Below are 27,713 nucleotides of genomic sequence, written 5' to 3' on the forward strand. Positions count from 1 at the left end.
CGCTGCTGCTGCTTAATCTTTGATGAGCCTGCAGCCCGGGCATTAACATTTGATGTGGTCCCCCTGCTCCTGGGTGCGTGTTGTGAGCAAACACGTGTGGCACACGCACTTCCCCCCCACACACACTGGTTATGTGTGCACACGGGTGGCACCCTGCGCATACATGTACACATACACGTAACATGCATGGCACGGTGTGGGGGGAACCCTCTCTGCTTCCCACTGGGGCTGCGTGGGATGTCTGGTGTTGGGATTCCCCTCGGCATCGCTCCCTTTGGCCGTGCTCATGGTGCCGGTGCTAACGCGTGCTCCGGGCTCTGGGCTCCTCTTTCTCAGCGCTGGGCTTTGGCTTTATGGGGTCAAAAGCATCCTTGGGCTTCATCCTCCTTTGTGCTGCGTGGGGGAAGAGGTGGATTCCCCGGTGGAGAGAGCAGGGAGCACCGAGGAGTGTCAGGGTGGGGAGGTGTCTGTTGTGGGGCTGGTGACATTGCAGTATCCCATTGTGGGGATGCTCCCGTCAGTGGGGGGCCCTTCCCTGCTGCATTGGAAAGCTCTGGTGGCCGGAGCAGCGCAGCCCTTACATTATTGATGCCACCACCATGAGCCACGGCGCTTGGGTTACAGCCAGAGCCCAGCTCGTGGGGAGGCAGGAGGCAGCTCGCACCGGGGGCTGCACCGGTGCTGCCCCCCCCCCCTTCCAGCACCATGCCAAGAGGGGGGCTGCCGGCGGCCGAGGGAGCCACGCACGGGCATGGGCCTCATCGGCACCGGGTGCAGGTAATTCCGGGTGACGGGAGCTGCCTCGTGCCGGAGCTGGGCATCGCCTCCCAGCGCCCCGCCGGGGTTGGAGCATGAGCATCCGCAACCGTCGGGATGGTCGGGAAGAAGGGGGAGCCCAAAAAGGATGCGGAAGCCAAAGGGAAAGGGGGGAAAGGGAAAGATGGGAAGAAAGGCAAGAAGGAGGCGCCCAACGAGTCGGAGGAGACGTCGGATGCGGAGCTGCTGAAGGAGGAGGAGAGTGAGGAGACGGAGGTGGTGGTGGAGGAGAAGGAGAAGGATGCGGAGGAGGAGGTTGTGGAGGAGCCCAAGAAGGGGAAGGGGAAGGAGAAGAAGGGGGTGCTCAAGGGGGTGGTGGGGAAGAAGCCGGGCCGGGGGAAGAAGGTGCAGCTGGAGCCGGAGGAGGAGGAGAGCAAGAGCGATGCGGCGCTCACCAAGAAGAACCTGAAGGGCACCTCCAAGCTGCTGATGGGGCTGTCGGCCACCAACATCAAGAAGAAGAAAGGAGCCAAAGGGGGTGCAGAGACCAAAGCACTCGTGGAGCCCAGCCCGGCTGAGGAAGAGGAGGCAGCGGCTGCGGCGGCAGCACCGAAGGCCAGGGCGAAGCGGAGCCTCCGCAGCACCTCCAAGCTCTTCCTGCGCTTCCAGAAGCTGGGTTTGCGCCGTCCCAAGAAGGCTCAGTTCAAGAACACGTCGCGCTTCTTCTGGGGGCTGCACAAGCGCAGCACCCACAGGAGGAAGAAGAAGAAGAACAAAGCGGTGCTCAAGTCCACCTCCAACCTCATGGTGCGCTTCAAGCGCGTGGGCAAGAAGAGGAAGGAAGCATCATCCGGCAGCGTGCCGCAGGCGAAGCCGTCCTTCCTGCTGCTGCGGCGCGGCGCGGCCGACGCCGAGGACGGAGCATCCCTCTTCCGCCGGCGCCCGGAGAGGAAATTCAAGCCCCGGGCACAGGTGCTGAGCAAGGCGGCCGCCGCCACGGGCTGGCTGGCCAAGAAGGTGCTGAACCGGCGCGGGCGGCTGGTGGGGGGCAGCCGTGCGGCCGACACGGCCTGGCTGTCCCGGATCGGTGCCAAGAAGCTGCCGTTCCCTGCGGAAGACGAGATCCTCCGGCACCGGGCCAACATGAAGCGCATCCCCGGTGGCGGCGGAGGCAGCGGCAGGGTGTCGCGGCGCGGCAGTATGGCGCGGCGGCCATCCCGGCGGCGTTCCCAGCGCGCATCCGCCGAGGTGCCGGTGCCGCGCTATGGGTGGGCTGAGGAGGAGGATGGAGCTTACAGGCACCGGCGTGGCTACAGCAAGAAGGAGGATGGAGCGTATGGGTCCCGCCGGGGCTATGCCAAGAAGAAAGATGGAGCCTATGGCCGCTGGCGTGGCTACAGCAAGGAGGAGGATGGAGCCTACGGTCCTCAGCGCGGCTACGCTGAGGAGGAGGGAGACTATGGCCCGTGGCGTAGCTACAGTGAGGAGGAGGATGGAGCCTACGGCCCTCAACGTGGCTACACTGAGGAGGAGGAAGGCTATGCCCAAGCCCCAGCCTACCCTGCAGCATACGGCTACGAGGACGTGGGGCCGAGCCCCTACTCTGACTACCCTGGCTATGAGGCAGAGCAGGATTATGGCTTCTATGGGGGGGGTTGGGAGGAGGGAGACCCCCAGGGACCCCCCTATGGCTACGCGGAGCTGGGGGATGAGGGACCATTTGGTGGCGGGTCCCCCCTCGCCCTCTACGACCCCTATGGCAGCGACCAGGAGTACGGCGAGGACACGGTGGGGCCTTTTGGCTACAGGGGGGACCCCTACGAGGACTTTGGGGACCCCCTCTCGGGGGGGTACCCTGGGGGCGAGTACCCTGAGCACCGCATCCAGTACAGCGAGGGGGGGTGGGCACCGCACGCCCAGTCCTGCAACCCCTATGCCCTGGGCCTGGAGGAGATCGCGGAGGCCGGGGAGCCCGAGGAGTGGGATGAAGAGGAGGAGGAGGACAAGGAGTATCCCTTCTCCATCCTCAGCACCTCCTCGCTGCGGGGCATGCGGGAGACGCTCTCCTCCAAGCTCTCCCTCAATCGCAAGTTCCGGCTCTTCCCCCGGCCTCAGGTCAAGCTTTTCGGCAGGGACCGCCTCGATGTCCCCCTCCCGCCGTCCCCCCATCTCCCCCCGGCCCGTGATGAGGATGACTACGATGAGTACGAGCCTCCAGCACCAGCAGCACCCCGGGGCCGCCGCTTTGCAGCAGCGCGGGCGTTCGGGAGCCCCTTGGGGCAGTTCCTGCAGCGCTCCCTCTCGCAGCCCCCCAGCCGCCCTCCGCGGGCTGCAATGGGACCCCGGGACCCCCGCGCCCCACAGCCCTCCTATAGGCGCTCTGGCCGGGACCCCTCTTCTCCAGCCAGGGACCCTTCCCCACCAGGGGGGTCCTGGGGGCCGCTCCGGCTCCCGTCCCTCCGTAACCCCTTCGCCACCGCGGGGCGCTCCCCATCGCCGCCCCCGGCCCGGCAGCGCCCCGAGGCCCCGCGGCGCTCCCCTTCCCTCGGTGCCAGCATCCGTCGGTTCGGCCCCGAGCCCCCCGCCCCGCCGCCGTCCTCGCCCCGCTCCCCTGGCCCCGGGGGGAGGCGTTTGGGGGTGCCCGCGGCGGGGTCGGGGAGACCCCGATCCTTGAGGCAGAGCAGCCCCCCCGGGCTGCCGCTCCCCCAGGCCTGGCCCCGGCTCCCCGAGCCCCCCACCAAGGCTGTGAAGCCGCTGCAGAGATCCCCCTTCATGGCATCGACCTCCCGGCCCGGCAGCCGCCGCCTCGGCCCCTCTTGGGACGCGGAGCTGCCCCCCTGGCAGGGCGCTGCTGCTGGGGCGCCCCCGCCTCCCAGCCCCGCTCCTGGTACCCCCAAAACCTTCATCCAGCGCATCGGGCAGCCCCTTGCCGGGATGGCCCCGCGCTCCCCCCCGGCCCGGCCGTCCGCTGCCGAAGCGAGCAGCCCAATCCGCTCCATGGGGCAATCCCTGGCATCGCTGCTCGTGAGGAGCATGGCCCCTTCTGCAACCCCCTCATCCCCACCACCCGCCCGCCGCCCTTCCTCCCGCTCACCCTCCTCTCCCCAGCGCTCATCCCGACGGGACGGGAGCACCCGTAGATCACCGAGCCCCCCGCCCCCGGGGCGCCGGGGTTGGACCGACACCGGGCGCCCCATTGTCCCGTCCGTGCCTCGCGGGGACCGGAGCCCCTCACCGCAGCGTCACGCCTCTTTCCCATCACCCCGCGGCAGAGCCCCCGGCTCCCCGGCCACCCCCCGCTATGGCCCCCGTGGCCTGGAGGCCGTCGAGGGGGATGCTTTGTCCGGGGAGGAGGGCGCGGGGCGCTACGCGGTGGTGACGCCGCAGGTACAGAGGTTGGGCTCCTTCCGACGGGCGTCCCGCATGTACAAGCAGCACTGGTCCGCGCAGCACGTCGTGCGGGTGCGGGAGATGCCCGACGCCTGGACGGCAGAGCAGGGCCCCCCCCAGCTGCCCTCCCAGCGCGGCCGGCGGTGGGCGAGCCAGCGAGGAGCCGACATCGCCCGGTACCTGAGCCAGCGCTCGCCGGGGGGCGGCTGGAGGGACCGGCACCCCTGGGCGGACGGGTACCTGGGCAGCAAGCAGCCCTGGCGCAGCAAGGTAACGCCGGCGGGAGCGCAACGGGGTGCCGGTGATGGGATGGAGCTGTGGGATGAGCCGGTAGCACCAGGGACCGGGATGGGGGGAGCACAACGTGGTGCTGGTGATGGGATGGAGCCGTGGGATGAGGCGGTAGCACCAGGGACCGGGATGTGGGGAGCACAACGTGGTGCTGGTGATGGGATGGAGCCGTGGGATGAGCCGGTAGCACCAGGGACCGGGATGTGGGGAGAACAACGTGGTGCTGGTGATGGGATGGAGCTGCGGGATGAGCTGGCAGTCGGAGGGACCGGGATGGGTGGTGTATTGTGGTTGCTGGCTCCATGGTGTGTGAAGTCATTAGAGCCAAGGGGGTTGCAGCACCCAGGGTGGGAGGTGAATGATGCTGGTGGGGGTCCTGCCATAGGGAGCAGGGTGTATGGGGGTTGTTATTGCCCATTGTGTGTGTGTGTGTGTGTGTCGTCCCCCCCCGCACGGCCCCATCGGGGACACTTGATTCTCGCGTATGGAAATGCTGAGACCTGATCCCTGCGCTCTGACCCGGCTGGTGTCTGCTTTCCTGCCTGCCCTGGATGGCAGCCAGTGTGGGCTCCTGGTGTCCCCCGCCCCGTGTCACCTCTGTGTGGGGCACAGGCATGGGGAGCAGCCCCCAGCCCCACGGCTTGGCCCCCATCACAGCCTCCTTCCATCATCTCCCCTGGAGGTGCTGCCTGGACCAGTCCCCCAAGGATGCTTTGGTGGCCTCATGTCCCCATTTCCAGTGCTGCTGCTATCCCCTAAAGCACCGCACTCTTGCTGGGGGACCTGTTTTGGGGCTGTGAGATGCTTGTTTGGGGTCCTTGCCATCACTGGCTGTGGGGTCCCCTTTTTGGGGTCATAGATGGTGGGTTTGAGGTGGTGGTGGTGGCCAGATAGGACATTGGAGGGGGTTGGCACAGCCCTGTAGTGATGGGTCTGGGTTGTTCCATGCAGATGCAGTCACTGTGCAGTCTGCCCATCATGCGGTACCAGGAGCCACAGGAGGAGGACGGGCTGGAGGACATGACCCAGCTGGAGTGAGTGCCCCTTGTCCCCCATCCATGCACTTAAAGCCCCCTCTGCTCCCATCCTATCCCACCCCCTTCTGTCCCATCCCAACACAGGTTCTGCTCCATCCTCCGGGGGATGCTGGGGACAAGCTTGGGGTCAGCGGACACCTCCTGCCCCCCTGCCATCCCCTAACACAGCCTCTGCTCCATGCAGGGACCTCCAGGAGGCTGCGGTGCTGAGCAACATCCGGACACGGTTTGAGCGCCAGCTCATCTATGTAAGCTTAGGGGTGCACAGCATTCCCTGAGGCCCCGGGTGTGGGGTGTTTTGGGGGTCAGCACCCAAACCTGGCTCTCTATAGACCTACATCGGCAGCATCCTGGTGTCGGTGAACCCGTACCGGCTCTATGACATCTATGGCACAGAGCAGGTCCTGCAGTATGAAGGCAGAGCCCTGGGCGAGAACCCACCGTGAGTATTGGGGTGTCCCAAACACCCTGGGGCACTTCTACCCATCATTACCCTCCCCTTGGTCCTACAGCAGCCCCCAGTGGTCCCAGGTCCTCAAGGACCCTCGTGTCAGGGTGCTGTCTGTGCATGGGGATGCTCAGGGTGCACTGGGGTCCCTGTACTGGGGCAATGTGGCACCAGACCCCCCCCAGTTCTGCTTCTCCCCACTCCAGGCACCTCTTTGCCATCGCGAACGTCGCCTACTCCAAAGTGATGGATGCCAAACACAACCAGTGTATCGTCATCAGGTGGGACAAGGCCATCCCCATGCATGGCTCTCCCTAATCACTGCTGCCCTAATTGCTGGATGCAGGATGCTGCCACCATGCCACCAGCCCATCCTTGCAGCATCCCCTATGGGGATTGGGGTGCTGGGTGGGTTTGGGGTCTGCAGACCCCTTTAACCCCCTCTTTGGTTGGTGATGGCCCCGGCCATGTCCCCTTCTCTGTATTTCAGTGGGGAGAGTGGCTCAGGAAAGACTGAAGCCACCAAACTGATCCTGCGGTACCTGGCAGCCGTCAGCCAGAAGCGCAGCACTGCCCCACAGGTACCTCCCTGTCCCCATCCCCTTGTCCCCCCTCCTTGCCCTCTCCTCCATCCCCTGCTCATGGCTCTACTTCTCCCTCCTTATCCTTTGCTTCCACCTGGACCACGGCAGATAGAGGTACCGGAAGGGACTCATGGGCTGGGATGGCTCAAGGGGATTGAGCATTGTGGTGGCCACATCACCCTGGGTGCAGGATGGATGCTGGGATGGATGTGGGAGTGTGGTCCATGGGAATACATGGGGTTCTTGTGCTCTCCTGCATCCTCTTGCAACCTGGTCTCAGTGCACACCTTGAATTGGGGTGTCTGCATGGGGCTGAAGGGTGTTGGAGTGGGGCTGTTGGGGTGCCTGGGTTGACCCCCATCTCTCCCCATCGCAGATCCTGGAGGCGACCCCCTTGCTGGAGTCCTTCGGCAACGCCAAAACCGTGAGGAACGATAATTCCAGCAGGTTTGGGAAGTTTGTGGAGATCTTCCTGGAGGAGTAAGTAATGATGAGTGCTGAGCAGATCCCGCCTCTGGTGGGTCCCCTCCGTGTGTCCCTAGGGGTGCCCAACCAGGCCCCCAGCCCCGCAGTCCCTTGGCGCTGGCATAGGATGCACACAGGGATGCTCCTGGGGATAAATGGTAGGGATAAGGTAATGTTGCCCCAAGACAGGCAGTGTTCGCTGTCCTTAGGGTAGGGATGCTGTGCCCTGGGCTGGCACTGTGACCACTCTTCATCCCTATGATGTCCCCCATTCCTATCCTCGCTCATTCCCACTGATCCCCCTGCTCAATGTCACCCTGGGGTGCAGCATCTCCAGCCCTAGCTTGGGAGCTGGATGGAGGGAGCCTTACTCTGCCCACCCATCCCCTTTGGGGGTACCCGGGAACCAGAACCAACCCCCTGGTGCCGCAGGGAGCATCCGGATGGGCACTGGGATGGGGACAGAGCCCCTGCCCATGGTGAGGCTGCAGCCGGGTGCCCGCTCTCACCCCTATAGTGGTTTGATCTGCGGTGCCATAACCTCGCAGTACCTGCTGGAGAAGTCCCGTGTGGTCTTCCAGGTGGGTGTGAGGCTCTGCCCCCCATCCCTGCGCTCCCCATGGACCCCATCCCACCCCGATCCTTTGCATCCCAGGCCAAGAGCGAGCGCAATTACCACATCTTCTATGAGATGCTGGCAGGGCTGCCCGTGCAGCAGCGGCAGCGGTACTGCCTGCAGGGCGCCGAGACATACTACTACCTGAACCAGGTAGGGAGACCCCAAACAGCCCCATGGCACCTTCCTTTTGGGGAGGGGGGGGGGCTAACCAGGCTTTGGGGTGCTGATGGTTTCCTGGATTCAACATGTGGATGGGGAGGGTGTCCCCCTCCAGTGCTAGGTGCTGCCCCCCCCACTATGGCACCCATTGATGGCATGGATGGGGCAATTCCAGGGTGGGAACTGCGAGATTCCCGGGAAGAACGATGAGGAGGATTTCCATCGCCTGCTCAACACCATGGAAGCGCTGAGCTTCAGCGTGGAGGAGCAGAACAGCATCTTCCGCATCCTCTCCTCCGTCCTCCACTTGGGCAACGTCTACTTTGACAAATACGAGGTACCCAAAGGGAGAGCCGAGCCCCGCTCCTTGATTCGGGATGCGGCAGAGGGGGGATCGCAGCATCCCATCGCCTCACTGCGTCCCATAGAGCGACTGCCAGGAGGTGGCCATGGTGGTGAGCGCCACGGAGATCAGGACCGTGGCTGAGCTGCTGCAGGTGTCCCCCGAGGGCCTGCAGAAAGCCATCACCTTCAAGGTGACGGTGAGTGCAGGGGGGACGCAGGCAGGGGATGGGGTCCTTGGGGACCACGGTTTGTGATGCTGAAGCTCCATCGCACCCTTGGGTTTGTGCTTCCCAACCAGGAGACACTGCGGGAGAAGATTTTCACCCCTCTGACTGTTGAAAGTGCCGTGGATGCCAGGTAAAGGGGAAGGGGGGTCCCTAGGGATGGGGCAGGAGGTGGAATGTTGGGATGGGAAAGGGATGGCCAAGCCACCCAGCGAGGATTAGGCTCTTGGTGAGTAAAACTGCAGCCCTAAGGGATGTTCTGGGCTATGATGAGTGCTGGCAGCCGTGGTGGTGGTGTATACCATGCCGTGCCGTGCCACGCTGGAGCTCCAGCTCATCTTCCCCATTCAGGGATGCCATTGCCAAGACCCTCTACTCCCTGCTCTTCGGCTGGCTCACGGACCGCATCAACAAGCTGGTGTACCCGCGGCAGGAGGCCCTCTCCATCGCCATCCTGGACATCTACGGCTTTGAGGTGAGCGGGATCCGTCCCAGCTCCATCCCACCCAGCCACCAGCCCCGGTGCTGCAGGATCTCAGGCTCCATGGAGCTTCCTTCTTGCAGGATCTCAACTTCAACAGCTTTGAGCAGCTCTGCATCAACTACGCCAACGAGTACCTGCAGTTCTTCTTCAACAAGATTGTGTTCCAGGAGGAGCAGGTTTGGGCCCAGTGAGCTGTGCACGGCTCTGCCCCATGCCCAGCATCGCCGTGGGGCTGACCGAGTGCTGGCCCCATAGGAGGAGTACCTGCGGGAGCAGATTGAGTGGAAGGAGATCCCATTCAGTGACAACCAGCCCTGCATCGACCTCATCTCCCAGAAGCCCTATGGAATCCTGCGCATCCTGGATGACCAGAGCTGCTTCCCCCAGGTCAGGATGGCAGCACCGGGTGGTCACTGTGGTTGGGAATTTCCATTCCCCACGGATGCTCCGTTCATGGGGGTTTCCAGGCTGGAAACAAGCCCCAAGAGGTCCTAGGTTGGTGCCATTGGAGCAACTTCCCCCAGAGGACTTGCTTTTGCAGGGATTACTGAGAACCTTGCCCTAGATGAGGTTGTGGGGTGTCTGATGGGGAAACTGAGGCACAGAGGAGCAGATGCCAGTGGCCAGTGACAGAGCTGACATCTGGTCCAGGCATTCCCAATCTGATGCTGGCATCCCCATCCTGATGCCTACGTCCCGAGGGCTGCTGCATGACCCGATCCGTGTCTCACCCCTGCATCCATCCCCAGGCCACCGACCACACGTTCCTCCAGAAGTGTCACTACCACCATGGGACGAACCCCCTGTACACCAAGCCGAAGATGCCACTGCCCGAGTTCACCATCAAGCACTATGCAGGGAAGGTGACCTACCAGGTATGGACTGGTGGGATGGTCCTAAGGAGGGTTAAAGAGGAGGTTTATGGGGTTGGGGCAGCTCAGGGGGTCCATCTATGGGGGCACATCCTGGCCTGCATCTCCTTGCCCCTGTGAGCTTTTGCTCTTTGCCAGGTCCACAAGTTTTTGGATAAGAACTATGACCAGGTCCGTCAGGATGTGCTGGACCTGTTCATCAGCAGCAGGACCAAGGTAGGGCCCTGCTAGCCCCTGCTCCTGGGGACACAGCAGGCATGGATGACCCCCTTCCGTACACACCACCCTTCACGTCCCCAAGCATGTGCCCCCATGGCTGGTGAAGCCGAGGGGGACCAGAAGCAGAAGATGCCTCCTGTGCCCTCTTCCCGTGGGGGTCCTCTGGGCTTTGACCCCTCAAGCATTGGCACAAAGGGGGACACAGGGGCTGCTCTTGTGCTTCCCCATCCCTATGCAGGGAATCAAACCCTGAATAAGGGATATGGCTGGACAAGAAGGCAGTGGTTGGGCTGGGAAGAGGAGCAGGGATTGCTGCTCCATCCATCCACCTTCCTCCTCCCTAACCCTTCCCATCTTCCCAAGGTGGTGGCCAACCTCTTCTTCGGCCATGCCCAGGTGATGGCTCGGCAGAGGAGCCTCCACAGGAGGAGCAGCACCAGGACCCGGCGGTACAAGGCTCCCACTGTGGCCGCCCGGTTCCAGCAGTCACTCCTGGAGCTGGTGGAAAAGATGGAGAGGTCAGGACAGGCAGGAGCACCGGGATGGTGGGAGCAGGGTGACCACGGACCAAGCCCGAGGTGGCCAAGCTGGCTTTGTCCCCTGTTCCCCATGGCCAATGCGGTCTCTTCAATGCAGGTGCAACCCCTTCTTCGTGCGCTGTCTCAAACCCAACAATAAGAAGGTGAGAGCTTGTTTGGGGCTCTCCGACCCATGGTGATGCCAATGCTGTGGTGGGCACACAAGGGTTTCCCTAATGGCCACTAAAGCTTCTCCCCATCTCCTCCCCAGGAGCCAGGGCTCTTTGAGGCTGACGTGGTCAGCAGCCAGCTGCGGTACTCGGGGATCCTGGAGACCATCCGCATCCGCAAGGAGGGCTTCCCCATCCGCATCCCTTTCCTCGTCTTCATCGACAGGTGCCTGGAGGCTGTGGGCTGGGTACCAGCATCCTGGTGAGGGTAGAGCACAGAATTTGTGGGTGTTTGGAGGGACCCTTTGGTGGCAGCTGGGAGCCCCTCTGCTTTGGTCCACAGCAGCAGGAGAAGCTTTCTAGGCATAGAATCAAAAAAGAATAGAATGGTTTGGGTTGAGGGGACCTTAAAGCTCATCCAGCTCCAACCCTTGCCATGGGCAGGGACACCTCCCACTAGAGCAGGTTGCTCCAAGCCCCTGTGTCCAACCCGGCCTTGAACACTGCCAGGGATGGAGCATTCACCACTTCTTTGGGCAACCCATTCCAGTGCCTCATCACTCTCACAGTAAAGAGTTTCTTCCTTGGATCTAATCTGATCTCCCCCTGTTTCAGTTTAAACCCATTCCCCCTTGTCCTATCGCTGCAATCCCTGACGAAGAGCCCCTCTCGAGCATCCTTGTAGCCATGGTGACCATCACGCCGGAAGGGTCCACACTGGTGGTGGGATCCGGTGTGGTGACGGTGTCACACTGCTTGTCCAGGTACCGCTGCCTCGTTGACATGTGGTCCAACGTCATTCCCAACGGCTCCAACTGCGTGGAGATGCTGAGGAGCCTCTGCCCCGTCAGCCCCAGCATGTACTACGTCGGTGTCAGCAAGGTGCTTGTCCCAGGGCAGGGGGTTTAGCTCCGGTGATGCCCTTGGGGATGGCAGGCGAGGTGTGGGGCTCACAGCATCGCCCCTTTTCCCAGCTCTTCCTGAAGGAGCAGCTGTACCAGGCCCTGGAGAGCAAGCGCGCTCGTGCCCATCACTTGGCCGCGCTCACGCTCCAGCGTTACGCTCGCACCTTCTTCATCAAGAGGCGCTTCCGCTCCCTCCGCAGGAAGATCGTCCTCCTGCAGAGCCGGGCGAGGGGATACCTGGCCAGGTTGGGGTGCCTGGAGGTGGTGGGTGGGCTCTGGTGGGTGGCGGAGGGTGATGGGTGCTCTCCCCATGGCAGGCAGCGGTACCGGCGCATGCGGCGCACGCTCATCAAGTTCAGGTCGCTGGTGCACATCTATGTGAACCGCCGGCGGTACCTCAAGGTGAGGGTGGGGATGGCACATCCGTGAGAGGGGTCCTGGGCACCCGTTTCCTCCCTGCCGCGTGCTCGGTGGTGGGTCTGGGGAGGCATCCACAGACCCCATCCCCATCATCTCCTCCATGCGCCATGGTGCTCTTTGGCATGGAAGCCTGGTGATGCCAGGGGATAAAAGGCTGCCTCTTGGCCTCCCTCATGGCATGGGCTCAGTGTGGGTGCTCTGCTTGCAGAAGAAGGAGGATGCCCGCCGGCGGGCAGAGGCGGAGAAGGAAAGGATGAAGCAGGTAACGGCTGTGCAGCACTGCGGGAAGCACGCTATGCAACCCGTGCTGCTCTCATCCCTACCATGTGCTCGCCCATCCCCATGCGGAGGCACCCATGGGTGCTGGGCTGCTGCATCCCTGCCCTGTGCCTGCAGGAGCTGACCAGGAGGGAGGTGGTGGACGTCACCCACCTGGAGATCCCGGCCGAACTGATGGGGCTGCTGGAGGCGGCCGCAGGTGAGCGCGTCCTGTGGGGCGGCCGGCACCGCTCCCAGCCCCCTTATCCCCCCCACCACCGTGCATCCCTATGGCGGTGCCGCATCTGCCCGCTGTGCCGCAGCCGCCCGGGAGGTGAACGCCGGCTGCGTGGTGCTGGTGCCGCCGCCGGCGCTGCAGCCCGACTCGCAGCTCACGCTCCCGCTCGACATCAACGAGTACCCCATGGCCAAGTACGTGCGGGGCCACTTCCAGGTAAGGTGGGCGCCGGCGGCCGGGAACCTGCCCCGATGGTTTGGGGACTCCTCGGTCGTGAGCGCTCAGGTCCAGGGTCCCCAGAGGAGGGGGAGTCCGGAGCCTCCTCCCTCTGCCCCCACCGGGCTCTGCCCCGGCTTCGGCCCCGGGGATGCTGCGGGGTGCGAGAGGGGCCGGACCCGGCTGCCGCCTCCCTCCCTCCCCGTGGGTTCCTGTCGTCTCCAGAGGCCGGGGGGACCCCGCTGAGGCTATGCAGAGACACCCGCCGAGCCCTCCTGGACGCCCGACGCGGGGCAGATCCGGAAACGCTGGGGCGGGAGACCAGGTCGATTTGTTCCCGGGATCCCAGCCCCATCCCTGGTCTCTTTTCCTCCCTCCTCCTCGCCTCCTATTTTTGCCGTGTGTTTCCCGGTCCCCAGCATCCCAAATGACAGCGCCGGGGCCGCATCCTGCTCCCAGCCTCACCAAGGTGCCAGCATCCCTGGTGCCACTGAGCCCATCCCAAACCACTGCTGGGAGGCTGCCGGCCCCATCCTGCACCCCAGCCCTTTTGCAGCCCCGTAATCCCCCTCCAGCATCAACCCCATGCTCAGCACCATGGGGCTGGTCCCTCATATCCTGAGCCTGTCCCCAGGGCTGGGGTAGCCATGGGTGCGGGTGTCACCGCAGGAACCAGCGTTCGGGATGCTGACAGCCCCACTGATGGCTCCTCTCACCCGGCTGGATGAGGACCTGTGCCACGAGGCGCTGAGCCTGTTCCAGCTGGTAGGTGGCATGGCACAGGGTCCGTCACCGTGGCCCCCTGCGGGCTCCCTGCCCGGCGGTGAAGGGAAGGACCTCGCTGTCCCCACTCAGATCCTGCGGTTCATGGGGGACCCGGCGCTGGGAGGCTCGCAGGAGACCCTCTTTGGCAACTACATCGTGCAGAAGGGGCTGTCGGCGCCAGGGCTGCGGGACGAGCTCCTGGCACAAGCGGCCAACCAGGTCTGGCGCAACACCAACGTCAACAACGAGGAACGGGGCTGGCTGCTGCTGGCCGCCTGCCTCAGCGCCTTCCCCCCCTCCACCGCCTTCGACAAGTACCTGCTCAAGTGAGATACGGGGATGGGGAGCGGGGTGGGCGCTGGGGCTGGCTGGGATCCTTGGGGATGCTGCTGGGGTTCCCTGGGATAGCCTGGTACACGTGGCTGAGGATGCTGCCCGGGTCAAGCTGGGGATGCTCTGAGGTCCACCCGTGGTCTTCGAGGCCAACTTGGCACATGTGCCAAGGATGCTGCTGAGATGTCTCCAGGGATGCTCTTAGTCCCTCTGTGGTCCCCTAGGGCCAGCCTGGCACATGTGGCCAGTGACGATGCTCAGGTCCCTCTAGGATCCCTCTGGCTGGTCTAGCACACATTATGCTGCCAAGATCCCTCCAGGAATGCTCTTAGTCTGTCCTGTGGTCCTCTGGGGCCAGCCTGACACATGTGCCTGAGGATGCTGCCCAGGTCCCACTGGGGATGCTCTGAAGTCACTCCATGATCTCTGGGGCCAGTCTGGCGCATGTGGCCAGGGATCATGCTCAGGTCCCTCCAGGATCCCTCTGGCCACCTTGGAGTATATGCCCAAGGATGCTGCTGAGATCCCTCCAGGGATGTTCTTGGTCCCTTTGTGGTCCCTTGGGGCCAGCCTAACGCATGTGCCCAGGGATGCCATGCAGGTCCCATTGGGGATGCTCTGAGGTCCCTCCATGGTCCCTGGGGGCCAGCTTGGAATATATGCCCAGGATGCTACCAAGATCCCTCTGGGGGTGCTCTTAGTCGCTCTGTGGTCCCTGGGGCCAGCTTGCCCCATGTGCCTATGGATGCTGCCCACATCCCTCCTCCTCCTGCAGCATCCTCCCTTGCCCCCAGGTTCGTCTCTGACTACGCCTTCGCTGGCTACAAGCCGGTGTGCCAGCGCAAGCTGATGCATGCCATGGCCCGGTCTCAGCTGGGTGCCGCGGCCGCCCGAGCCTACCCCCCATCACTGCTGGAGTGGACGGCGAACCGGCAGCAAGCCAGCATGGCGCTGGACCTGCACTGCTTCAATGGTGCGGGTGGCGTGGGGCTGGGGCATGCGGCGGGGAGGGTCAGACCCAGCTTGGGGCAGGGGGGCACTGGTGGGTCCTGCTCCCCTCCCATCCCATCCCATCCCTCCCCAGGTGACCAGTTCTCCTGCCCTGTCCACTCCTGGGCCACAGGCGAGGACCTGGCAGGGGATGTCCTGAAGCACAGGTACCCACCAGCTCGGTACCCACCCGTTCCATGGGGCTCAGCATCACTTTGGGTGACCCCAGGCTCTTGCACTTGGGATGTCCAGGGTGTCCCCACAGAGCCGGGGCACTGCTGGACTCCCATCCCCACCCCGCTGTTGGCAGGGGGCTGGTGGAGGGCTGGCGGGGCTGGTCCGTGGCCATGAAGGCGGGTGCCCAATGGGCCGAGCTGGCTGGTCATGACTATGTCCTGGACCTCATCTCTGACCTCGAGCTGCTCCGTGGCTTCCCCAAGCAGAAGTCCTGCTTCCTGGTGGCATGGGATGTTGCTGAGAGCCACGGCGGGGACAGCCGGGTGTAGGTACCCGGGCAGGGATGGGTGCCCCGCTGGATGGGTGCCGGCAGAGGCATGGGATGGGGTCCTGGTGGTGATCCGGTACCCAGTGGGTGCACAATGAGCGCATCCTCTCCCTCTGCAGGGTGTTGGGGCATGGCTTGGATTTGGATGAAGTACCCCCTCCTCCAGCTGTGAAAGCCCCAACGCTGCCATCCACAGAGGTGTACCACCCCCACGGTAGGGCATCACCCTCCGACCCATGGTGGGACCATGCTGGTGAAGCCCTGCTGCTGACAGCTCATCCCTCCTTGTCCCCCAGGAGATGGGGAATTTGGGGAGCCGCGCAGCCAGAAGGGTCTGGACCGGTACCTGGACAGCCTCTTCGACCCTGTGCTCTCCTATGGGAATGGGGTGAGAGGGAGTCTAGCATTTTGGGGGTGCAGTTGGCTTGACTTCCACCCATCCATCCACCCATCCACCCATCCATCCATCCATCCATCCATCCATCCATCCATCCATCATCCATCCCATCCATCCATCCATCCATCCATCCATCCATCCATCATCCATCCATCCATCCATCCATCCATCCATCATCCATCATCCATCATCCATCCATCCATCCATCCATCCATCATCCATCCATCCATCCATCCATCCATCCATCATCCATCATCCATCATCCATCCATCCATCCATCATCCATCCATCCATCCATCCATCCATCCATCATCCATCATCCATCCATCCATCCATCCATCCATCCATCCATCCATCCATCCTCCATCCCATTGTCCCCCAGGAGCTTGAGAAGCCGGCTGCTGTCACACAGAGGATGAAGGGAAGAGGTGGTGCAGGAGGAGGGGATGGTGATGCCGAGCACAGCAAATCCCCAGTGCCTCCAGAGACACAGCAGCCAAGAGGTGAGCACCCTCAGCCAGCTCCCTGCCTCGGTTTCCCCTCCTGATCCCTGCTGTGGGGTCATCCCTGCACCCCATAGCCGCGGTTTGGGGGGGCAGGACATCCTGTCTGAGCTCTGCCCTTTTGGCATCACAGGCACGGAGCCAGCCCCATCCTCACAGCACCGGGCAGGTGCCAACCAGTCACCGGTCAGTGGGGCTGAGATGGGGGTCTGGGAGGGATAGTGCCCTGCCCCACAGCTCTCCTGGGCAGCTCTGTGGGGCTGGGGGCAGGGGTGTGTGTGTGTGTGTGTCTGGATGCTCACAGTGGGGTGTCCCTCGCAGGGCAGAGCAGCTGAGGGGACACCATCCCGCGCCCCCCAGCCCCGGCCCTACATGCAGAAAGCAGGTAAGGGGTCCCAGTGCAATGTGGTGTCAGTGGGGGCTCGTGTCAGCCCCAGCAGTGAGCCCCTGAGCCATGCACTTGGCCCCATAGCCCCTGTGGGCCGGCGGTGGCCGGGAGAGCTGGTGCGGAATTCCCGGCTCAACTCGGAGCACTTCCCGCGGCCCACACACGACATCCGGAACATCATCCGGCAGTGCCAGCCGGCCCCGCGGGGATCCCAGCCCCACAGGTACCCCTGCGCCCCAGAGAGACACCGGCCCCTCCTGCATGTGGGTGCATGTGCTGGGATGCAGGCAATGCTGGGGATGCAGGTGATGCCAGGTAGAGGTGATGCCTGGGATGCAGGCAATGCTGGGGATGCAGGTGATGCCAGGTAGAGGTGATGCCTGGATACAGGTGATGCTGGGGTACAGGTGATGCTGGGGTGCAGATGATGCTAGGGGTGCAGGTGACACCAGGATGCAGCTAATCCCAAGGTTTGGGTGATGCCAGGATGCAGCCAATGCCAGGGTGCATGTGATGTTGGGGTACAGGTGATATGGGTGTACAGGTGATCCTGGAGGTGCAGGTGATGCCAGATAGAGATGATGCCTGGATGCAGCTAATGCTGGGGTGCGGATGATGCCGGGGTACAGGCAATGCCAGGTTGCAGGCAATGCTGGGATACAGGTGATGTTGGGAATACAGGTGGTGCCAGAATGCGTCCAGGATGCAGCTAATACCAGGGTGCAGATGGTGCCAGGTACAGGTGATGCTGGGGTGCAGCTAATGCTGGGGTGCAGGTGATGCTGGGGTGCAGGTGATGCTGGGGTACAGGCATGCTGGGGTACAGGCATGCTGGGATACAGGTGATGCTGGGATACAGGTGATGCTGGGGTGCAGGTGATGCTGGGATGCAGGTGATGCTTGGGTGCAGGTGATGCTGTAATGCAGGTGATGCTTGGGTACAGGTGATGCTTGGGTGCAGGTGATGCTAGGATACAGGTGATCCTGGGGTGCAGGTGATGCTGGGGTGCCAGTGATGCTGGTATGAAGCTGATGCTGGGGTGCCGGTGATGCTGGGGTGCAGGTGATGCTGGGATGCAGGTGATGCTAGGATGCAGGTGATCCTGGGGTGCCGGTGATGCTGGGGTGCAGGTGATGCTGGGGTGCAGGTGATGCTGGGATGCAGGTGATCCTGGGGTGCCAGTGATGCTGGGATGCAGGTGATCCTGGGGTGCAGGTGATGCTGGGGTGCCGGTGATGCTGGGATGCAGGTGATGCTGGGATACAGGTGATGCTGGGATACAGGTGATGCTGGGGTGCAGGTGATGCTTGGGTACAGGTGATGCTAGGATACAGGTGATCCTGGGGTGCAGGTGATGCTGGGGTGCCGGTGATGCTGGTATGAAGCTGATGCTGGGGTGCCGGTGATGCTGGGATGCAGGTGATACTGGGGTGCAGGTGATGCTGGGGTGCCGGTGATGCTGGGATGCAGGTGATGCTGGGATGCAGGTGATGCTGGGATGCAAGTGATGCTGGGGTGCAGGCACTGTGAAGTGCTGTCTCCACAGCAAGCTCTTTGGGAAGAAGCAGGACCCCCACGAGGAAGCCATGCAGATCCTGAAGGAGCAGCTCTCAGCACCCCCAGCTCCAGTGGCTGCGGTAGGGATGCAGCCACCCTGTGTGCCCCACATCAGGCTGGGGGGGGGTGTGTGTGTGTCACCATCACCAGCCGCAGTTAATCTGCCTCTCAGGGGCCCAAGGAGGTGGTGGCCACGGTGAAGCCGGTCACCAGCAGCAGGTACCCACTGCGACCACCAACGGGGCGTGCGGTGGCCACCCGGTCCCAAGGTACTGCAGGGCAGTGGCGCTTGGCGGGGGGGATCCAGCTCTACAGCATCCTCATGGGATAACCTCTGTGTCAAGCTAAACCCTCCCTGGTCCCCGTTTCCCCTCGTGAAGAGGGGCTCTTGGTGGTTCCCTCAGGGATGTGCAGGACTTCCCATCCCTTTCCAGTCTCTGTGTCACGGGAGCTCCCATCCGAGGCGCAGCAGGTCCAGACCCAGCTGCACCGGAGCTGCAGCGAGGACTTCTACACCTACCACAACGTGCCCTGGAAAATATACATCCGGAAGGAGGTGCGTGGTGGGGACAGGGATGGGGACAGGGTGGTGTGGAAGTGCTATGGGGATAAAGGGGTTTTGTTGCTAAGTTCGGGGCGCTGATGGTGATGCTGGTCTCCCTCCTGGCAGGTTTTCTACCCCAAGGACAGCATCAACAACCCATTGCTGCTCGACCTCATCTTCAGGCAGGTGAGGTCCCCTGGGAGCTGGGGTATCCCCTCATATCACTGGGGTGATGGTTCACCCATCCCACTGCATCCATCCCCATGCCGAGTGGCCACGGAGGAGCAGGAGGTCCCTGTTGGTTACCCCAAGGCAGGGGAGCAGGCAGAGCAATGGGGCTGGGGGTGCACGGAGCCCCACTGCTCCTCACCCCCTCCCCAGATCTTCAATGATGTGCTCTCCAACACCTGCATCCGGCTCAGCCAGGAGGAGAGGCTCCGACTCAAATCCCTCTTCGGTAACCTGTGTCCTGCTGCTCCCAGGCTGGGAAGTGGGGGGGGAACACTTATGGGGGCCCAAACCTGGGGGGCTCACACCCATCCATCCTCATCTCCTGGGCACCTCCAAGCCATTAAAGCTGGGGTAGTTTTGCTTCCAAATGCAGTGAACCCCTGTGATACAGGGATGCTGGAGAGGGACCCTTCATCAGGGACTGTCGTGATAGGACAAGGGGTAACGGGTTCAAATTGAAACAGGGGAGGTTCCTGTTGGATATAAGGAAGAAGCTCTTTACTATGAGGGTGCTGAGGCGCTGGCACAGGGTGCCCAGAGAAGCTGTGGCTGCCCCATCCCTGGCAGTGTTCAAGGCCAGGTTGGACACGGGGGATTGGAGCAAGCTGCTCTAGTGGAAGGGGTCCCTGCTTGGAACTGGATGAGCTTTAAGGTCCCTTCCAACCCAAACCATTCCCTGATTCTAGGATTTAGTGCTCCACAAAGCCACGAGTTGTGTCAGGTCTCAGCCAGGTTTGCTGCATTAGGATAGTGAGGCAGCAGGGGGGATATCATGGTCCTGCCAGGCTTCGAAGAGGATGAGCATCCCCACTCTTGCTGTGAACCTGTGTCTGAATCCTCCCATGGGTGTATATATATATATACACACACACATATATATACTATATATATATATGCTGGGGTGTATACTATATATATATATAGTATGAGACTGTAGTATATATATAGTATATGATAAATACCAGTGGCTATTTCTCCCCACAGCGGAAAACAAACTGGATTCCTTCAGCCCCGTGGCCACTGAGAGCGTCAAGAGGGAGATCATCGCTGCCGCCCGCGATGGCTGCGATGTGTATTTCTCTCGCCTCTTCCCCGCCACGGTGAGGGTGCAGCCATGGGGCAGGTCAGTGGTGGGTGCACCCCATCCCCGTGCCCCCCCCGCTGAGGCAGGGTCCCACCCCACAGGGCAGCGTGGGGACGGGTGTGCAGATCCTGGCTGTGTCCCACACTGGCGTCAAGCTGCTGCGGATGGTGAAGGGCACCAACGTGCCCGGGGAGCAACTGAGGGTGCTGAGGGCGTACGGGTAAGAGCGGGGACCCCCGTGGTCCGGGTGCGATGGGTGCTGTGGGTGCCGGGTGTTTCAGCATCCCCTCATCCTCCCCAGCTATGCCGATGTGCTGTTTGTGACCACCCCGTCCAGGAACATGCTGGAGCTCAACCTGCGCAGCGAGAAGCTCATCCTGTTCTCCCCCAAAGCCCCCCAGGTCAAGGCCATGGTTGACCACTTCATCAAGGAGCTCAGGAAGGTGGGGGGGGGGGGGGTGTGGTGTGTTGGGCTGTGCCCTGCAAATGGGATCATGCCTGGGGTGATGGTGGGTACCCCGCGGTGGGGCTGTGGGTGCTGGGTGGGATGGGATGTACACGTGTGTACATGTGTGTGCATGCGTGTGCCTGCGTGCACGGGCTGTGCCAGCCCCCCCCCCCCCTTTGCCCAGGACTCTCAGTACGTGGTGGCTGTGAGGAGCTACAGCCCAGAGGACAAGGGCCAGCTCAGCTTCCACAAAGGGGACATCATCCACCTGCAGCCACTGAAGCATCCCGAGAGAGGTGAGCGGTCCCCCCATACCCTGTGCCAAAACACCCTCAATGTGGGGCACAGGGGTGGCAGGACTGATGGCTTCTGGATCCTGGATGGATGTGGATATGCCTTGATGACACCCCGCGGGTGTCCCCACAGACCACTACTACGGCTGCGTGGTCCGCAAGAAGGTGATGTACCTGGAGGAGCTGAAGACGGGCACCCAGGACTTTGGTGGGTGCTGTGCTGTCCCCATGCGTGTCCCTGGTGTGCATACACTGCCCTGGGGCTGGGGTATGGGGCAGGATGCTGCCTCTGCCACCCCTGAGCAGGATGGGTCAGGCTCTTTTTGGTACCAACCTGATGCAGGGAGATGCTCCGCTGCGGTTCCCACGCTGCCCCACATCCCAGCTAGAACTGGGCTTTGTGGCCCCTTCTCCATTCCTTTACACTGAGCAACGTCAGTTTTTCCACCCAAATCCTACAACCAGACCCCTCGGAAAGGCCTTGGGGTGCAAAGGGGCAGGAGGGAACAGACAGGGGCTTTCTGGAGCTGCCAGCCTGGATCCATCCGCACATCTGCCCACTGCAGGGTGGAAGTTCGGTGCCATCCACGGCAGGTCGGGTCTCTTCCCTGCTGAATACGTCCAGCCCGTCGCAGCCCCGGACTTTGTCCATTTGCCAGCGGAGAGGAAAGAGGAGCCCAGGGACAAGCAGGGCAAGGTGGTGGCTTCAGCAGCCGTGGCTGTGGCCGTGGCCTCCACCGCCGTGGCGCAGGAGCTGGACCGCAAGAGCGAGGTGGGTGCTGGCGCGGGGCTGTGGATGCCCGGGGCTGGATGCGCCTGGTACCCATTGCTCTGCTCCACAGGCATCCCCAGCCAGCACAGCAGAGGGGGACAGCAGCGAGAAGCTTGGTGACAGCGCAGGGACCTGCCCCATGCTGGCTTTTGCCAGGCAGTATTTCCGTGCGGCACGGCATGGGGAGGCAACGTGAGTGCCCAGTGGTGCGATGGGGATGCCCTGAACCCGAGGCACCCGTGCCCATCCGCTCCTTCATCCGTCTCCCAGGGAACCCTGTGGGATGAAGGCCAAAAGGGATGTGCCCAATGTGCTGGAGATGCTGACATTCAGCAAGGTGAGGGGAAGCGGGGTGTCCCTGCCTTGCTGTCACCTGCAGGTCATCCCGGTGGGCTCGGGGGCTCTGTGAATGACACCCCGATGCGCACCCCATCCCTCTGGTTGCTCCCCGTTGCTGATGCTCTCCCTCTTTAGACCCCCATCCAGGAGTCACTCATTGAATTCGTGGATGGTGGCATCAGCAAACTGGCCACGGAGGCGTTCCAAGGTAGGCAAGTGGCACCAGCCCCTTGCCCCATGGCCATCCTTGTCCTTGGAGAAGGGTGGGAGCAGGACCAGGATGGGGTGGCCTGGAGGGGTCCAGGATGTTGCCCGCACCCAGGGGACCACATCCCTGGGGAAGGGATGGGATGAGCAGTACCAGTGCGTGGCTCTGTCCCCAGCCGTGATGAAGTTCATGGGCGACCACCCCCTGCGAGGGCAGACGGAGCTGGACTGCGTCTGCACCATCCTCAAGGTAAAGCCCCTGTGTGGGGTGCTGGGTGCTGGGGGTGCCTTGAGCACCCTGTGGCAGCTGTGCCTGTCCCCCAGCTCTGTGCAGAGCACGAGGTCCTGCGGGATGAGGTCTACTGCCAGGTCGTGAAGCAGATCACCAACAACAGCAGCTCCAAGCCGTGAGTCCCTGCTCCCAGGCCATCCATCATCCCTGCTCCCGTGCCATCCACCATCCCTACTGGGACAGCACAGCCTGGCACTGGGGACACTTGTCTGCGGACATGCGGGGACCCCAAGCTTGCAGTGCCTCCATGGGCATCCTTACCCTTCCCACAGGGATAGCTGCCAGAAGGGCTGGAGGCTGCTCTACATCCTCGCTGCTTACTACAAGTGCTCCGAGGTGCTCAGGCCCTTCCTGCTGGCCTTCCTGCAGGATGCTAGCAGGCACCCGGACCTGCCGTTCCATGGTAGGGGGCTGTGCATGCTGCAGGGTGCGGGCTGCACGGGGCTCAGCTCCATCCCTCCTCATCCCGGTCCCTGTCCCTGCCAGGCATCGCCAAAGCCTGCGAGCTGAACCTGCGGAAGACCCTGCAGTTCGGTGGCCGCAGCCTCTTCCCCAGCAGCACAGAGCTGAGGGCCATGGTGGTGAGGATGGGTGCATATGGGGTGCAGGGCAGGGATGATGCCAGCTTGAGATCACCCCCAGAGGTTCCTGGTCCTCCCAATGGCTTGGGATCCCCCCCCCCGCCAGGCACTGTCCTGGAGCTGATGGCCCCTTGCTGGTGTGGGGAGCATAGTCCTTTCTGGTCTCTCTTTGGGGGTACCTTGAGCATCCCAGTAGGGATGCAGCTCTGCGCGTGTGGGGTGAAGGGCACAATGCCTCACCCAGGAAAGACGGGCGAGATACAGGATGATCCCCACGGGATGGTCCCCTGGGATAGTTTGGGGATTCAGGGTGTCCTTTAGGGTCTTGCTTTGCAAAGGTGTCCCCCCTCCTGCACCCCAATGTGTCCCCCCCATGCAGGCTGGACGCAGCGCCAAGCGCCAGCTCTTTCTCCTGCCTGGTGGCATTGAGAGGCACCTCAAGATCAAGACGTGCTCGGTGAGTTAGAGCAGGCAAGAGGCTCTGTGTACCCCAGATACGGAGGGACCCCCCCATTTGTGGGTGTCTTGGGGGTGTAGATATGGAGAGGGCTTCACCTCTTGGCTGTCCATGAGCTGGGGGACTTTGTTCTCCTCTTCCTTGGGAAGCGGCATGGGATGAGCTTCAATGCGGGAGCTGCTGACTGTGGCAGGGGGACGTGGCAGCATTCCAGCCTCCTTGTCCCCATACGCAGGTGGCTCTGGATGTGATCGAGGAGCTGTGCTGTGAGATGGGGCTGCAGCACCCAGAGGCTTTTGAGGAGTACATCCTCTTCGTGGTGACTGACAGAGGTGAGGGGCTGCTGGGGACAGGATGGCTGTGCGTGGTGGGTACCACACATGATGGGTACCGTGTAGGGTGGATACCGTGCATAGTGGGTGCCGTGCATGGTGGATGTCACATAGGGTGGGTATGATGCATGGAGAATGTTGCGCATGAGAGGATGCTGTGCATGGTGGATGCTATGCATGAAGGGTACCAGGCATGGTGGATGCTGTGCGTGGAGGACGCTATGCATGGAGGACAGTGTGCATGGAGGATGCTGTGCATGGTGGGTGCTGTGCATGGTGGATGCTGTGCCTGGTGGATGCTGTGCATGGTGGATACTGTGCATGGAGGATGCTGTGCATGGAGGATGCCGTGCATGGTGGGTACTGTGCATGGTGGATGCTGTGCATGAAGGACACTGTACATGGAGGATGCTGTGCATGGATGATGCTGTGCATGGAGGATGTTGTACATGGAGGATGCTGTGCATGGATGATGCCGTGCATGGAGGATGCCGTGCATGGTGGATGCTGTGCATGAAGGACGCTGTACATGGAGGACGCTGTGCATGAAGGATGCTGTGCATGGAGGATGTTGTACATGGAGGATGCTGTGCATGGTGGATGTTGTGCATGAAGGATGCTGTGCATGGAGGATGTTGTGCATGGAGGATGTTGTGCATGGAGGATGTTGTGCATGGTGGATGTTGTGCATGAAGGATGCTGTGCATGGAGGATGTTGTGCATGGTGGATGCTGTGCATGGAAGATGCTGTGCATGAAGGATGTTGTGCATGGAGGATGGTGTGCATGAAGGATGCTATGCATGGTGGGTGCTGTGCATGGTGGGTGCTGTGCATGGAGGATGCTGTGCATGGAAGATGCTGTGCATGAAGGATGTTGTGCATGGAGGATGTTGTGCATGAAGGATGCTGTGCATGGTGGGTGCTGTGCATGGTGGGTGCTGTACATGGTGGATACCATGCATGGTGGGTACTGTGCATGGTGGATGCTGTGCATGGCAGGTACTGTGCATGGTGGAAGCTGTGCATGGAAGATGCTGTGCATGGAGGATGCTGTGCATGGAGGATGCTGTGCACGGTGCTCATCTCCCGGGGTGGCGGGTGCAGGGCAGAGCGTGCGGCCGCTGACCCGCCGGGAATACGTGCTGGATGTGGCCGCCGAGACGGAGCGCCGGGACACCAGCTACACCTTCTGGTGCCGCCGCGTGGTCTGGGGGCAGCCCCTCAAGTTTGACAACGAGCTCTATGTCACCGTGCACTACAACCAGGTCAGGCCCCCCCACCGGGGCCACGTCCCTGTCCCCCCACCATGGAGTGTGCTCCATCCCCAAGCCGTGCCCCTGTTCTCTGTCCCCTCCAGGTCCTCCCTGACTACCTCAAGGGGCTGTTCACTGTCCTGCCACCCGCCAGGCCGGGAGAGCAGCACTTCCCACACGTGGCCAAGCTGGCCGCCCTCCAGCACCGAGCCAAGGACCACCATCACCTCCCCACCGCGTATGGCTGGGAATGGAGGGTCCGGGTTGTGGGGTGCATCCCATGCGGTGCGGGACCCCCCCCCCAGCCTGACCCCCGGCTCCCCTCAGGCGGGAGGTGCAGGATTATGTCCCACCACAGCTCTTCCGCCTGCTGAAGGCTCAGTCCTGGCTCCATATGGTGACCCCGCACATGCAGCAAGCGCAGGCTCTCAGCGCCCACCAGGCCAGGGCGCAGTTCCTGGGTGAGCAGGAGCGGGATGGAGCCAGGGAGGTGATGCTAGTGGGGATGTGATGTTAACGAGGATATGTGCTAATGAGGATGCAGTGCTGCTGGAGATGCAGTCCTGCTGGGGACGCAAGGCTGCAGGGGTTGTGGTGCTGCTGAGGATGTGATAGAATGATGATGATGGGGATGCCCAGGAGGTGATGCTGATGAAGATGAGATGCCTCTGGGATGTCATACTCTGGCTGGGGAGCCTGGGATGGGCCCTGCATGGAGGCAGGGGTGCTGCATGGCCAGTGGGATGCTGCACATGGAGGGCAGGACCACAGCAGCAGGACAGAGCAGGCTGCTTGGCCACCCACTTTCCCATCAGGCTGCAACAGGGCCCCTTGATTGCTCCTGGGTCCAAGCCTGGTTCTGGTTCAGCGCCAGGCTCTGGGAGCCCACCCAGCTCCTACCATGCATGGGGTTGTTTTGGTCCCTCAGCACAGCCAGGCAGGATGGGGTGGTGATGGGCACTGAGACCCCGTCCTCCACCCCGCAGGGCTGCTGAGTGCCTACCCCATGTTCGGCTCGTCCTTCTTCTACATCCAGAGCTGCAGCAACAACGCCATCGTCTCCCCCTGCATCCTGGCCGTCAACCAGAACGGCCTCAACTTCCTCAGCAAGGAGACCCACGTAGGTGGGGGGCTTGGGGTGGGGGGACCCCCCCTGCTCCTGTCCCCATCTCAGCAGGGACAGAGCCTGTGGCACCACGGGACGGGAGGCTGGGAGGCGGTGATATCCCTCTCCAAAGCAGGGTCCGGGTTTAGCTCCATCAGCGCGCCCGGGGCTGCATCACCAGCATCCTCCAGTCCTCGGTCCTTTTGGGGCACACGGCCCACCCCCTTGTCCCCTTCCTCAGGAGCCCATCGCCAAGTTCTCACTGAAGGAGATCCAATCCACACGGACACAGCGCCCCACGGCCGGGTCCAGCTACCCCTACGTGGAGATCACCCTGGGCGACCTCCTGGCGCAGGGCATCACCCAGCTGCAGCTGGAGCAGGTTGGGGATGCTCGGGGAGCATCCGTGGTGGGGGTCCCATGGCGGCAGTGGGGTCACCAATGGTTGTGGACCCCTCCGGCAGGGCCTGGAGCTGTGCCGAGTGGTGGCTGCGCACATGGAGAGGTTGTTGGGAGCACGGGAGAAGAGGCTGACGCTGCCGCCCAGTGAGATCACTCTGCTCTGAGCATGGACCCACCGTGGAGCCCATCATGGACCCAGTATGGGATCCACCATGGAGCAGCACCGTGGGACCCACTATGGATCCCATCATGGACTCACCATGGGACCCACATGGAACCAGCCGTGGATCACCACCATGGGACCCCCATGGAGCTCGCCATGGAATCCCACCATGGATGCTGTTCCCTGTCTCCCCTGCACTGTTCTCCTTAGGGTTTTATACACATCCATGAGCCCGGCCTGTCTCGGTCTCCATGGCTTGTGCTGCACTTGCTGATGCCCCCGTGCCTCAGTTTCCCATTCCCGGTGCCTCACTTCCCCCATTCCCGTGCCTCAGTTTCCCATTCCCGTGCCTCACTTCCCCATTCCCGTGCCTCAGTTTCCCATTCCAATGCCTCACTTCCCTCATTCCCATTCCTCACTTCCCCCATTCCCATTCCTCACTTCCCCCATGCCCATTCCCATTTCCTCACTTCCCCCATTCCCATTCCTCACTTCCCCATTCCCATTCCTCACTTCCCCCATTCCTCACTTCCCCCATTCCCATTCCTCACTTCCCCCATTCCCCTTACTGACCTCCCCCATTCCCCTTCCTCACTTCCCCCATTCCCATTCCTCACTTCCCCCATTCCCATTCCTCACTTCCCCATTCCCATTCCTCACTTCCCCCATTCCCATTCCTCACTTCCCCCATTCCCATTCCTCACTTCCCCATTCCCATTCCTCACTTCCCCCATTCCCATTCCTCACTTCCCCCATGCCCATTCCCATTCCTCACTTCCCCCATTCCCATTCCTCACTTCCCCATTCCCATTCCTCACTTCCCCCTCACTCCCCCCCATTCCCATTCCTCACTTCCCCATTCCCATTCCTCACTTCCCCCATTCCCATTCCTCACTTCCCCATTCCCATTCCTCACTTCCCCATTCCCATTCCTCACTTCCCCATTCCCGGTGCCTCACTTCCCCATTCCCGTGCCTCAGTTTCCCATTCCCATTCCTCACTTCCCCCATTCCCATTCCTCACTTCCCCCCCATTCCTCACTTCCCCCTCATTCCTCACTTCCCCCATTCCCGTGCCCATTCCCATTCCCTCATTCCCCATTCCCATTCCTCACTTCCCCCATTCCCATTCCTCACTTCCCCCATTCCCATT

At 62.3% G+C, this 27,713-nt stretch overlaps 1 protein-coding gene across 1 annotated transcript; it reads left to right on the plus strand.

The window, feature by feature from the left end:
* The first annotated feature begins 1,560 nt into the window (after positions 1-1,560).
* Positions 1,561-26,562, plus strand: MYO15A (myosin XVA). Its single transcript, XM_057415875.1, has 64 exons — positions 1,561-4,416; positions 5,389-5,471; positions 5,659-5,722; positions 5,807-5,916; positions 6,129-6,203; positions 6,413-6,503; positions 6,615-6,620; positions 6,883-6,986; positions 7,489-7,552; positions 7,627-7,740; positions 7,925-8,086; positions 8,178-8,291; positions 8,393-8,451; positions 8,670-8,793; positions 8,883-8,978; positions 9,058-9,189; positions 9,552-9,677; positions 9,813-9,890; positions 10,257-10,411; positions 10,530-10,575; positions 10,683-10,807; positions 11,346-11,463; positions 11,556-11,731; positions 11,804-11,888; positions 12,115-12,168; positions 12,303-12,384; positions 12,488-12,618; positions 13,288-13,383; positions 13,474-13,709; positions 14,511-14,689; positions 14,801-14,873; positions 15,017-15,208; positions 15,331-15,425; positions 15,511-15,599; positions 15,991-16,111; positions 16,245-16,280; positions 16,416-16,496; positions 16,584-16,722; positions 18,047-18,137; positions 18,230-18,326; positions 18,492-18,613; positions 18,728-18,787; positions 18,983-19,058; positions 19,817-19,932; positions 20,018-20,136; positions 20,218-20,359; positions 20,549-20,660; positions 20,791-20,865; positions 21,224-21,429; positions 21,500-21,621; positions 21,700-21,766; positions 21,904-21,976; positions 22,152-22,225; positions 22,300-22,382; positions 22,540-22,670; positions 22,754-22,848; positions 23,228-23,305; positions 23,541-23,637; positions 24,743-24,903; positions 24,996-25,129; positions 25,219-25,352; positions 25,878-26,011; positions 26,238-26,378; positions 26,461-26,562. The coding sequence occupies exons 1-64, from the start codon at positions 1,561-1,563 to the stop codon at positions 26,560-26,562; spliced, it is 9,609 nt and encodes a 3,202-aa protein (XP_057271858.1).
* The last annotated feature ends 1,151 nt before the right edge of the window (positions 26,563-27,713 follow it).

Source organism: Pezoporus wallicus, unplaced genomic scaffold (assembly GCF_028554395.1).
Source record: "Pezoporus wallicus isolate ANWC-B61680 ecotype Strahan unplaced genomic scaffold, APGP_CSIRO_Pwel_v1 contig_13460, whole genome shotgun sequence".
Classification (NCBI taxonomy): Eukaryota; Metazoa; Chordata; class Aves; order Psittaciformes; family Psittacidae; genus Pezoporus; species Pezoporus wallicus.

What these genes read in the sequence shown, in the direction of transcription:
- MYO15A (XM_057415875.1), top strand. Translation starts at nt 1,561, where the DNA reads ATGGTGCGCTTCAAGCGCGTGGGCAAGAAGAGGAAGGAAGCATCATCC. An exon ending in TGCTCTCCTATGGGAATGGG is followed by an intron (nt 15,600 to 15,990) that starts GTGAGAGGGAGT and finishes ATTGTCCCCCAG; the next exon opens with GAGCTTGAGAAGCCGGCTGC. An exon ending in TCAAGATCAAGACGTGCTCG is followed by an intron (nt 23,306 to 23,540) that starts GTGAGTTAGAGC and finishes CCCCATACGCAG; the next exon opens with GTGGCTCTGGATGTGATCGA.